We start from the raw sequence: 13,280 nt of genomic DNA, 5'->3' as shown, positions 1-13,280 counted from the left end.
TGTGCTAGTTAAAAAAAATGGCATCATGGACATCTTACCTTTGCATTGACTTAAGCGATTACAAATAGTTAAGCCTTTAACTCGATCGGTGGAACATTTTTCCTTTAATATAAAAATAATTTTTTTTAATCACGGTGGAACATTTTTCAAGGATGTGGATAATTATTTATTCTAGTATAGAAGAAAAACTACATTTGCAAAGAGAAAGTCATTTCTAGCAAAAGAAAAATAGATTTTGAAATCAGCGGCGTGACTACTGCCAGTCGTATATACAATGTATAATATTCATTATATGTACCAATGCTAATGCTGGGTCAGGGCGTCCGTCCGTCCCGGACGCTCGCTTGCTAGGCCCACGGACCGACCTGACTTCTACGCTCTGCTGCAGCTGCTCTCCGCAACCTCCCACCTGCACATCAGTCATCCAGAACATTCCTCACTCTGCTCTGACCGTCGCGGCCACCACCGCCGCGCCATCTGCTTGTCGCGGCCACCTCCACCGCGCCATCCGCCCGCCGCGACGGCCTCCACCGCGCCATTCGCTTGCCGCCACGCCTCCACTGTGCTGCCCGATCGTCGCAGCCACCTCCACCAAGGTGGCGAGCCTCCACGGTAGATTCTCCAACGAGCGGACTAGGGGAGGAGCTTCGTGTGACGCCGCCCCGCCAGCGACTTGCATGTGCCACTGCTGCACCGGCGAGCTGTAACACCTTAGGTGTTACGAACTTAATAAAACCTTGATCATGATCATCATGCATAAGCATTGTGGCATAAATGCATGTCATGTTTCATTTATAGCATATATATGTTGCATATATGATGTTTTGTATGTTGCATGAAATGTTAACAATGTTAATGTTTAAGGTTTTTTGCGAATTTATATATGTGAAATTGCTTAAACAAATATTTTTTTGCTAAAATAAACTTTTTAGTATGAAGTGAGTGCTTTCATGTAGAATCAAAATATGATGGTGTTTCTAAGTTAAATATGTTGAAATTGGACTCCAAAGATTGAATTTAATGTTGATTTTCCCTCCCTTAGCATTTTTGGCTAAGTCATGAAAATCAGTGCTAAGTTCAAATTTGGTGAATTAATAAATGAATTTTCATAAATAAAAGTTGTCCAACTGTTGTTCCATTGTTTGGTATGATGTTTGTGCTATGATAATGAGTGATTGGTTGTGATGTTTGATCAGTAATTAGTTGTTAATTAATTGCTCAAAGGTTGCTAAGCAAAACTGTTTTTCAAACCCTAACTGAAGATCAGTAGTTCAGTTTCGAGGTACCCATGTTCTTCACCCTAGATCTCTCTAACCAGGTAGAATTAGAAGAGAATTCTTTAAGAAATGTCTGAGAGGACATCAAGATGAACAACTTTCGTTTTTAGAGCTAATCAAGTTTCTACATGAATTTGGGAGAAAATCGATAAAAGAAGATCAAGCTGCTAGCTGCTACAGTAACGCCAGTGAGCTGCCTGCTGCCGCGTCACCGCCATGCACGTTTTGGCGGCGCCTTCGTGGTGTTTCCCTTGCGGACGCCTGCGTGTCGAGCTCGTGAAGGCGTTAGTGAAGCTGGTGACGTCGTCCTCGCCTATAAAAGCCCGAGCCGACCGACGTGTTCTCCTTTTTTCTTCTTCCCGCCACCGCTGCTGAATTTGCCTCCACCGTGCGTCCATCGTCCAATTGCTCACGCCCTTGATTTCGCCTTACCCTTGCACGCTTATCGAGCATGCTTGTGCCGCCTCTCATCGCCGGAGTCGCTCGCGCCGCCGCTTTCTGTCGCAGACGCTCGTTAGCGCCGCCGCACACCCCCTCACCGTGGCCAGGCTTCTCCAGCGCACCTATCGTCCTCCCGTTTGATGCTCTAGGTTATTGATGTCTCCATGATGCTCATAGGCCTCCTTGTTTTGTCAGAATTATGTCGGAGCCAACGGAACGCCATTCCGCCGACATGTCCGTGCCGCCGCGTCCGCTCTTGACGTCGGTAGCCTTCTCCGTCGCGTCTCCGCCTCAACCGAGTGGTCGAGCATATCCGCGGTGATCTCTTGAGGCTATCAGTTACCTTTGTTTTACTTCTACTGCCTCGCCATGGCTGGTGCATCATCGCCGCTCCGCCGTGGCCGCCATGGCCGGTGTCGAGCTCGCCTCATAACCCTAGTTGTTCGTTTAGCACCGTAGATCAATGTGTGGTGTCCTCCTGAGCATGTGGGTGCTAGCCACGTCGCCGGAGGTCTCACCAGCGGCGAGAACCCGCCGATCAGCGTGGGGAGGCCGCTGGAGTTGACCGGTACCCGTTGTCAGTGACTGTGGGTATGGCGGGCTTGGGTGAAAAATGTTTTCCAGCAGTTTTTGATTTTCTAAAAATGATTAATATGCTGATTCTTGTTTATTTCATAGAAAAATATAGGAATGTGATAAAATCTTGAAACTTTTTGTGTAGCCTCTTCATGATGTTCTCTATCTAGGAAAAATATGAAATGGTGAAAATAAATAGTTTTTGAATGCTTTAAAATTACCTCTTTTAATTAATAAATGCTTAATCCATGATTTTTGCAGGCTAAAATAATTATCCAATAATCATGAATTTTTTTGTGTAAATGTCATGTGCTAATATCTACCTCCACAAAAAGTTTGGTACTGTTTTGATAATTTTTAGTTATCCACTTAATTACATGCCTTTAAAGTATTTAATTAATAAATACTAAAATGAATTAGGAAAATGGTTAAATGATCTTGGTGTGTTTTTATCATTGTTTGAGGACCTTGGACCACCCAAACCCCTTCTGTTCCTTGGCATCTTAATTATTTCCTTGATGTGCTTATAATCAACTTGTTTTTATAATAATTAAAATGGCTTAATTAAATAATTAGTTGTATGAGCTCCTTATAATGAGTGTGAGTTAGGAAAGATGTTAATCACTTACTGGTACATGTCAAGTTATTCTTTTCATGATAGACAACTAATTAACTTGTTAGTTAAATAACTGAAATGCCTTTTATAATAACAACCCTAGTTCTTTGGTGAAGAAAAGTTGTACTCAAGTTTGATAATCTTGTTTTAGTTCATCCATGCAGTTGCATACATCTTTCCTACATTATTTTTATTTGCATATCATTATGTCAAGCTTGCATCTTTTTATCACGTGTAGTGACCAAAGGCGAGGAAGTGACCGTGATCAAGTTCTAGAGGAAGAGAATCCACCTGTGGAGGTTGGTTTCGATATTTGTGGTTTGTCAGGAGAACCTAACACCTCTCCTAACCAAGGCAAGCCCAGAGCATACAACAATTTTCCTTGTTGTTTACAAATGCTATTATCAATTGAGTCCAATAAAATGTGCATTAGGTAAATAGGAGTTGGGTGTAAACCAATTGCTGCATGACTACCTTGATTTATTCAAATATCTTCCTTGTAACCCTACTAGTATGTAGGTCGATACCTCTGATGCTTAGTAATGATTAGACTTTGATAGAAGTTGAATGATGGTTTCATTGTTCACGAGAAATAGGTTTTACCTTGCTCTTTTCGGCTCTGCTGATGGATCATGAGAATACCATGATAAATGATAATATTAAATTGAGACCGGATGGGTAGCTTGCATCGTGAAATGATTCGATGTAGTGCTCCGCATGTGTCGATTAAGGACCGTCCATTGTAGACCTGTTGTGAGTCGAGACTTTGCAGTACTGGCCACATACTCCGGTAAGCCTAAGATCTCGGCTATTCCATTATATGAAAAGCTAATTGCGCACTGGGAGTGGGAGATGGCGAGAGTAGTGTGTACTCACCTTACAAAAACATCACAAATGACGTAGGACGGTGGAGTACTGTATTCTTGGGTAGCGCAGATCGATTCACGTTTTGGAGGATCCGAGTGAAGGTTGATATATGTAGGTCTAGGACGTGCATATGCCGTGTGGTAAGGAAACCCCAGCTGGGCCAAATCGATTAGAATCGTCGTGCTTCTCGGTTAAGGAGACTCGATCCCTCGATCTACATCGTAATTAATCAATAAAACATGGTTACTTATGAATATGAGATAAAGTGATTGAGCTAGATCAGATGCAAACTGAATACTACTGATAAACTTAATGCAAAGTTAAAACATTGAAAGTAAGGATCCACTTATAGTAAGCTTTTCTGCAAATGTTATTCTTACTTCTACCTTACCTTTAAGCCTGCGTATCCTTAGAGTCTTTTCTTTTAGTCGGGCAAGACTTGTTGAGTACTCTCAAGTACTTAGGGTTTGTTAATCCCTGTTGTAGGATCTGACTTGCTGTTAATTGAGGTTATGTCGGTGGGCTCGACATGTACTGCTCGTCTCTTCCACCTTAAATGCTTCATCTAAGTTGCTTCCATAGTCCTTCTCACATTTTTTTGAAACTTGAGTTAAGTTCTACTTGAACATGTTTTGTAAACTAATGTTATAAGTCTTCCGCACTCCGATGTAAATTTTTTTTGTAACAAGTGTTGTAATGTTGTGGTAACTCTATTGTTGATGCTGTATGAGTTGTAAAATGTGAATGATTCGGGGTTCCCCGAGGACACCCGACAGACTACTGGATTATCTGGCTTTCGTGTACAACAGTCAGAGGTCTTTAGGACAATGACAGGTGCACGTGGGCCAGCATAATTTGGGTGGTTTTGTCACACGAGCTCTGTGCCGTCGCGAGCTCCCCACACCGTCGCCGACCTCCACGCTGGCGTCGAGCTCAGCAGACAAGTATCCACCAGCCCAAGCAGTGACATTGTGTTACAACCGCATGTTGTCGATGCCTCTTTAACCAAACGTTATCTAAATACACCATGTGTGCTAGAATAATAAAAGAGGGAAGAACGTTCTTAACAAACAATTTGAGGTTCTGCGATGTGGGCGTGTAGCTGCCTCCAGAGGCGTATGTGATATATTTCATTTATAATAAATTTTCGTGCACGGTCGAATACACACAATACAAAAAGAAATCACGAAAAATGAAAAAAAAAGTACGACCCTGTACTACATGGGCCGGCCTGTAAGCGCTAGGTTTTTGCCTCTTCATCAGGACTTCAGGAGCCAATCGCCCATTCCCCACTCGTCCACTCACTCTGTCCACACAGCCATGGCCGACTCTCCACCGCCGCCGCTGCCGCCGCCACCAGCTCCCACCACCATAACCGCGCTCGGTGACGACATCCTCCGCGAAATCTTCCTGCGCCTCCCCGACGTCACGAGCCTCGCCCGCGCGGCTTTCGCCTGCCGCGCATTTCTCCACGCCGTCCGCTCCTCCCCCGCCTTCCGGCGCCGTTTCCGTGAACTCCGCGCACCGCTGCTCCTCGCGCTCTTCTTGCTGCCCGACATGCGCGCCATCGTCCCTGTAGGTGCAGGCAAGAGCAGCGACATCGCCGCCGCCTTCGACGGTCTACTCCAAGACTCCGACGCCTCCGAGTCCGAGTGGCGGAGCGAACCCGTGGTCCCCTACGGCATGGGGTACCGCTAGCTTCGTCAGCCGGGCCACCGACCAAGGCGCCTCCTACAGCCCGCACTCGCAGGCTCTGAACATCTACCCCAAGAACCTCCGCTACGACAACGACGCCTTCCTTGAGTTCCACACGCTCCCCCCCGACGGCGAGGAGCAGCGGCCGTCCCGCGTGGTCTGCGTCCACCGGGAGAGCTCCTGGGCGTGGGCGCGCGTGGCCGTCTTCTCGTCGCACACCATGGAGTGGCAGCTCGTCTTGCCGGAGATGGACACCGGGGGGGCGCTGGATGACACCACTGGCTCGGTTGTCAATGGCTTCGTCTGTTGGGTACACAAGGGGAAGGGATGCATCCTGGCGCTCAACACTGCAACATTTCAGTTCTCTCGGATGGAACTGCCACCGCCCTTGAAAGGGCGACTCTCAATGTTTCAGCTTGGTCACACCAAGGATGGGGAGTTGTGTGTCGTCAGTGTACTGCAATGCATGCTTTCTGTTTGGCTCTGGGCAGCCGACGGTGATGGTATCGAGAGATTCATGCTGCACAAGACGTTCTCATTGCACTCAAATGTCGGTGAGATCACCGAGTGTTCAGAAGACGCTGATGCCGCTGATGTTAGGATGCGGCCTATGGCGGTTATCAATGGCTTTGTGTACCTATGTGTTGCCTACTTCAGGGACCATGAGTCTCCTGAGTGGTTCGTGTCCTTCTGCCTAGAAACAGCCAAGGTGAATTTGTTCCATAACCATAAGCAAAACCAGCTTATATTCTCCTCAGTTGATCCCTACATAATGGTCAGCTGGCCGTCTTCTTTGATACATGGCAAGGTAAGCCTATGCCTATGTCTTCGATACATGATAAAATATGTTTCGTCCCTCAATTGTAGGCAGTTTGCATCACATGAGAGTATTGGGTTATCATATTGTTGTGGAATTCCGCCATCGGCTTTCAGGTTTAGATGAAGTAACATGAATAAACATTAACTCATAGCAGGGCAGCTCAATTACTGGCTGTAGGCTGTATACAGTAGCATGAGGGGTTGTGTACATTATATGATACCATAAGGATTTGAAATGCTGTTTTGACTATATTTAATGCTGGAATTCTTTGTCCACTTACTCTATAATGCTAACCAATATGAGATGGCAGTGCTGTAATCAAGGGTATCATATTTCAGTTTCATTGCTTCTGTAGTAAAAGCTAAGTAATTTGATCTGTATCATTATAATCTATTGCCCTGGCCCTGCTGGCTGCCACAATTTTTTTTCTATGCAAAATCTTATAGTACTTATATGAGTTATCTTTATGTCACAGGAGGATTCAGAGACCGGAGTTACAGGAAACATTTCTGAAGATGATGGTCCTATGGGCACGGAAGAAACTTCCCCTGTCCTCTTCACCGCGTTGCAATCATTCAAAGAAAAAATAATTGATGATGGCAACTCGAATTTCGTAGAGATAGAGTCATTCTTACTTGATGACGAGAGGACCTCTCTTCTGAACAGAATTGCTACTTTAGAGTTACGATTAGCAGCTGGAAGAGACCGTGTCTTGAGAATAGGTACTGAATCTGATAGCATGAATGGGATGGAAAGAGTGAGCTGCTGGCAAATTTGCAAGGGAATGTTGGGTAGAGCCTGTTCCCGATTCTTTACTGGGTAGCCCTGCTCCTGGTGTCTTGTCATAATTTGAGCTTTTGTTGAGACGTGTTGTGAGTGAAGGATGGAGACATTATGTGCTAGCAGTTTGGTTTCATGTTCCAGTTCTGTGTAATGTACTATCAGTACCTATGTCTAGTTGGCAAGAGACTTATCTACTTTATATGTAGTAATATTAAGTGTCATCGTCAGTATGTCTGTTGAGTGTAACTACCTGTACCTATGTCTAGTTGGCAAGAAACTTATCTGCTTTATATGTAGTAATATCCAGTTTCATCGTTAGCATATGTTTGATGTCTTTGCTTTGCATTGTTGAATTTGCTTGAGTGTTCGTTCATTTTGGATCTGTTATGTTTATCTCCAGATGGAATTCCTTGCTGCTTGGTTTTACTTCTATATTGTCAGACTGGTGTTTTTAGTGCTCACTGTTCAGCCCCTCAGCACACAAGAGAGCAGAGCATTTCATGAGAACAGAAACAGAGCAAGGTCGCTAAACGCTGCAGAAAACAGAGCACAAATATTTATGACACCCAATTAATGGCCCCGTTCGGCTAACAGAATTTTGGTTGAAATTGGCTGAAAAACACTGTTCTGGCGCTGAATATGGGGTAAGCTAAACGGGGCCGATATCATTAGATGTACCATGAAATACATTTTCATAATGTGTTTATTTGGTTTGTAAATATAAATGCTTTTGACTCGAGAAGACAACTCAATTTATTTGGAAACGGATAGAGTATATAGCAAAAAGAATTATATAAAAAATAGAAAAAAAGAAAAGATGTACGATTCTACAGTACATGGGCCATAAGCCCATCTTACATGGCCCGGCTGTGGTGTTTTTTTTTGGCCTTTTCAGGAGCCACTGCTCCGTTCCATTCCCCACTTCTCACAGCCGCACAGGGCACAGGCTCACAGCCATGGCCGACTCCCCGCCGCCGCCGCACCAGCTCCAGCTCCCACCACCATAACCACGCTCAGTGATGACATCCTCCGCGAAATCTTCCTGCGCCTCCCCGACATCACGGGCCTCGCCCGCGCGGCTTTCGCTTGCCGCGTATTTCTCCGCGCCGTCCGCTCCTCCCCCGCCTTCCGGCGCCGCTTCCGTGAACTCCGCGCACCGCCGCTCCTCGCCCTCTTCCTGCCGCCATACATGCGCGCCATCGTCCCTGCGGATGCAAGAAAGGGCAGCGGCGTCGCCGCCGACCTCAACCGTCTACTCCAAGACTCCGACTCCTCCGAGTCCGAGTGGCAGAGCGATCCCGAGATCTCCTACTACAACGGGTACGCCGAATTCTTCAACCGGGCCACCGACCAATGCGCCTCGTACAGCCTGCACTCGCAAGCTCTGGACATCTACCCCAAGAACCTCCGCGACGGCAACGGCGCATTTCTTGAGTTCCACATGCTCTCCCCAGACGGCGAAGAGCAGCAGCCGTCTCGTGTGGTCTGCGTCCACCACGACCGCACGTGGGCGCGGGCGCGCGTGGCCGTCTTCTCGCCGCACACCATGGAGTGGCAGGTCGTCTTGCCGGAGATGGACACTGGGGGCTGCTGGTTGAGAATGACAGATGCACTGGCACGGTTGTCAATGGCTTCGTCTGTTGGGTACACAAGCGGGAGGGATTCATCCTCGCGCTCAACACTTCGAAATTTCAGTTCTCTCGGATGGAACTGCTGCCACCCTTGAAAGTGCCATTCTCAATGTTTCAGCTTGGTCACACCAAGGATGGGAAGTTCTGTGTCGTCAGTGTACAGCAATGCAGGCTTTCTGTTTGGCTCTGGGCAGCCGACGACGATGGTGTCGAGAGATTCATGCTGCACAAGACATTCTCATTGCGCTCAAATGTCAGTGAGATCACCGAGTGTTCAGAAGACGCTGATGTTCGGATGCGGCCTATGGCGGTTATCAATGGCTTTGTATACCTATCTCTAATTATTGACTACTATGGGGACCCTCGCTCTCCTGAGTGGTTCCTGTCCTTCTGCCTAAAAACAGATGAGGTGAATTTGCTCCATAAGGAAAGCCACCGTATTTAGTGCTCAGTTGATCCCTACATCATGGTTAGCTGGCCGTCTTCTTTGATACATGGCAAGGTGAGCCTATGCCTATGTCTTTGATACACGATAAGATATGTTTCTTCCCTCAATTGTAGGCAGTTTGTATCACATGAGAGTATTGGGTTAATATATTGTTGTGGAGTTCTGGAGTTCTGCCATCGGCTTTCAGGTTTAGATGAAGAGTAACATGAATAAACTTTAACTTGTAGCAGGGGAGCTCAATTGCTGGCTGTAAGCAATAGCATGAGGGTTTGTGTACGTTCTACGGTACCGAAAGGATTTGAAATGCTGTATTGACGATATTTGAGGCTGAAATTCTTTGTCCACTTACTCTATAATGCTAACCAATATGAGATGGCAGAGCTGTATTCAAGGGTATTTTATCTTATTTCAGTTTCATTTCTTATGTAAAAGCTAAATAAATTGATCTGTATCATTAGAATCTATTGCTGTGCCAGCTGCCACAATTTTCTTTTCTATGCAAAATCTTACAATACTTATATGACTATATGAGTTCTCTTTATGTCACAGGAGGATTCGGAAGCCGGAGTTACAGGACACATTTCTGAAGATGATGGTCCCATTGGCACAGAAGAAGCTTCCCCAGTCCTTTTCACCGCGTTGCAATCATTCAAAGAAAAATTGATTGATGATGGCAACTCGAATTTCGCAGAGATAGATTCCTTCTTACTTGATGATGAAAGGAACTCTCTTCTAAACAGAATCGCTACTCTAGAGTCAGGATTAGCGGCTGCAACAGACTGTGTCATGAGAATACGTACTGAACCGAATAGCATGAATGGGATGGAACTCGCTACTTCAGTGTCAGAATTAGCAGCTGCAAGAGACCACGTCTTGAGAATAGGTACTGAATCTGATAGCATGGAAGGGATGGAAAGAGTGAGCTGCTGGCAAATGTGCAAGGTAATGTTGGGTAGAGCCTGTTCCCGATTCTTTACTAGGTGACCACGGTTCTGGTGTCTCCCTTGTCATAAGATGGGTTTTTGTTGAGACGTGTTGTGAGGGAAGGATGAAGAGATTATGTGCTAGTAGTTTGGTTTCATGTTCCAGGTCTGTTAACTGTTGCTATCTTTACCTATGTCTAGTTGGCAAGACTTATCTGCTTTATATGCAGTAGTATTAAGTGTCATCGTCAGTAGTCTATTGAGTGTAACTACGGTGATTATCAGTACCTATGTGACTGTCTAGTTACCAAGAAACTTGTCTTCTTTAATGCAGTAATATTATGTGTCATCGTCACTATATGTTGGGTGTCTTTGAACTGCATTGTTGAATTTGCTTGAGTGGCCCTTCACTTTGGAGTATGGATCCATTGTGTGAATCTCCAGATTGGCATTAACATTATTAATTCCTTGTTGCTTGGTTTTACTCCTACATTGCCACACTGGTACTTTTTTAGTGTTCAGCCATCTGTGCGCGCAAGAAAGCAGGGCATTTCTTGAGAACAGAAACAGGGCAAGGTCACTAGACGCTGCAGAAAGCAGAGCACTTCGTGGCTCGACTTGCACCAGGGGAATGGGCCCATGTAGTTGAACTGGTTTTCTTCTGTGGAATGGGCCCATGTAGTTGAACTGGTTTCCTTCTGTTACCTAGCCCAATGTGCAACTGCTTGCTTCTATTTTCAGAATTTTTTTTCGAAGAGTTTTATCATGCAATGAACAAAATCAATCTTGTTTTAAAAAAACTCTCTTGCTTCGTAGATCTGAGAGAACATATAGGGAAATAGTAGCCTCTCAAATGCTCCCTCCGTTTGTAAATATACGACGTTTAGAACAAACCAATTAATTCGAAAGTATTTGAAACCGGATGGAGCAGTTCGTTTTGAGTTTGATTCACATGCCTAATCAACTAGAACGCTTATTGATTTCCGAATATCTTATATACCTAATGATAAAGGGGCAAAATTTCAGATATTTTTTTGTCCGTCTATTTTTTTTTGTTCGTCTCCATTTAACTTCTGGATAATGGAGAGTTTCTTCCATGGTCTGTCTAATTTTTTTTATCCGTCTCTCTCTAACTAACAGACAATGGAGAGTTTCTTCCGTTCGGACTTATATATAACCCATGCTCAGTTCGAATAGCTCTTGTCTAGAGCGAGCGATACGGAGTCTGATTCCAAAATATATTAGGTCGTGTATGTGACCCGAACTCATAAGCCGTGCTCATATGTGTTATAGAACAACTCGCGTCTAGCGATGATACGAAGTCTCATTCTAATATATATTGGGTTTTATTGGAACGTACGGGCATGTTTTTTTTATAAGGAACGTACGGGCACGTGGCGTGCTCTTCCGTGGCAAGAACCTCCGGGAACAGCGTCTCCCCCCACAGGCACGACGTGATCTGTTGGAGGATGTCCGGCGACTGCTGCGTCCAGGGATCGAATTTGCGCACCTGGAAGCCGAGCCGGAGCTCCGTCCGCGCGTGATTGGTTGGATGGAACAGGTACCTGGTTTTATCACGTGTGGTGTGTGCGGTTTCCTTTGAACCAACGACGGGATGAGATGGAGTTCTGCTTCGATGCGTGCACACCTCACGCTCATAGACTAAATAGATATGCAAGAAGACCAAGTGGAGACCACCACGGACTTCGTCGAGAGCAAGTTGAGGACACAGATTGAATCGCGTCTTCCATGCAGAAACCGCCTCGAACTGCCATGTGGGGTCAACTTCTAAGCAAAGGCAGAAGCATATCACACCCACTATTAGATCAATCTTGCCAGTCCATAATACCCCCGAGAAGAAGCACCGACCTTTTTTTTGGGTGTGTGTGTGTGTGGGTGTGGGGGGGGGGGGGCATCCGGACGCTGAGCTCCGTGTGCTGCTGCCGAGCTCACCACCGACGTAGAACACGGGCCTCCAAGGCCGGCGAACCTGCCGGTCCCAGACACTCCATACAGTGGCCACTGCGACAGAGGGGACCCTCCTGGGCCGGCCTCGCTTCCCTCCGCGAAAGGCGAAGAGATGGCAGGCGGCAAACGACTAGAAGGCTCCACACACAAGCAAATAAAAACTGATATTTTTGTCCGGCCGCTGGGGTAAGGTTCATGGCACTTTTACACAAAGGCTCTCGAACTTTCTATAAATTAGAGTATATATTCCTCAATGATTAATTGTGTGCCATTGGCTTCGCTTTAACAAAAACTGTTGTCATAGTTACTTTGAAGAGAGAATTAAATAAGCCTTTGGCTGACGCCACAGTCAAAATTATATAGGTTCGTAGCAGATGTGTAGTGTTGAGTGCAATAGAAAAATAATGATGTAAATATAAAACTCCAAGACTTTGCAGAGAAAATAATGCATGCGTGTTGTCTTTGATCTTTTCTCCCATTGCAACGCACGGGCACTTTTGCTAGTTGATATATAAAAGTGAAACAAATCGCTATAGTTCTAAGTGCATGTTGTTATTTGCTTTTCGTCACTTGTAACAATATGGGTATATATCTGGTTAAAATCTTGCAACTCGAGTGCTCAAAATACGTTCTAAAAAAGTTTTCAACACATGAAATAACAGAGAAAGATTAAACCCAGCCTATATTATTTTCATGTCAGCCCAGCCCAAGCATGGTTGTCAGGATCGGGATCCTTAGTAGTATCGTTTTTTAGACTGTCTCCAATAGGAACGCATACACGAGACCTATTCGACGATTTAAGTCCCGTACAAGCGAAGGATCACTGACCCAAAAACTTCCTTCTCCAACGACAGCGAACCCAAAATCCTCCGTCCGGTGCCCATCTTCGTCTTCCCGAGCTCCGGCTCTGAAAATATCTTTGCCCCCTCCCACACCTCTCTCTCTCTCTCTCTTCTCCCGACGTTGCTCACGCTCCGCTCCACGCTTGCGGGCCACCCGCAACCCGCCGCGCCCGCCGGCTGCACCCCGACCGCCGCCGCGAGCTCCTCGATCCTCTTCATGAACTCCGCGTCCCCGCCACCCATCCCATCCAAACTCGCGCTCAGCGCGCACCTCGCTGGCATCCGAGCCAGGCGCGGCCGATGCACCATCACACCAGTTCCCCAGGTTAGGGGTGACCGGGATCTAGCGAGCCCGGCGCATCCGCTGCCGCCGCCTCCGAGGAAGGCGGGCAA

General features: G+C 46.0%; 1 protein-coding gene and 1 pseudogene across 1 annotated transcript; both read left to right on the top strand.

Annotated features, from left to right (window-relative positions):
* The first annotated feature begins 5,062 nt into the window (after positions 1–5,062).
* On the top strand, positions 5,063–7,393 carry LOC136483326 (uncharacterized; annotated as a pseudogene).
* A 499-nt stretch (positions 7,394–7,892) lies between these two features.
* Positions 7,893–10,403, top strand: LOC136479117 (uncharacterized). The gene is made up of 3 exons (XM_066477086.1): positions 7,893–7,907; positions 7,971–9,208; positions 9,704–10,403. Exons 1-2 carry the CDS (start codon positions 7,893–7,895, stop codon positions 8,799–8,801), a joined length of 846 nt encoding a protein of 281 aa, XP_066333183.1. The 3' UTR covers positions 8,802–9,208; positions 9,704–10,403.
* The last annotated feature ends 2,877 nt before the right edge of the window (positions 10,404–13,280 follow it).

This window comes from Miscanthus floridulus, chromosome 9, assembly GCF_019320115.1.
Source record: "Miscanthus floridulus cultivar M001 chromosome 9, ASM1932011v1, whole genome shotgun sequence".
Classification (NCBI taxonomy): domain Eukaryota; kingdom Viridiplantae; phylum Streptophyta; class Magnoliopsida; order Poales; family Poaceae; genus Miscanthus; species Miscanthus floridulus.
Note: the sequence above shows the minus strand (reverse complement) of the source record. Positions and strands in the feature narration are given on the sequence as shown.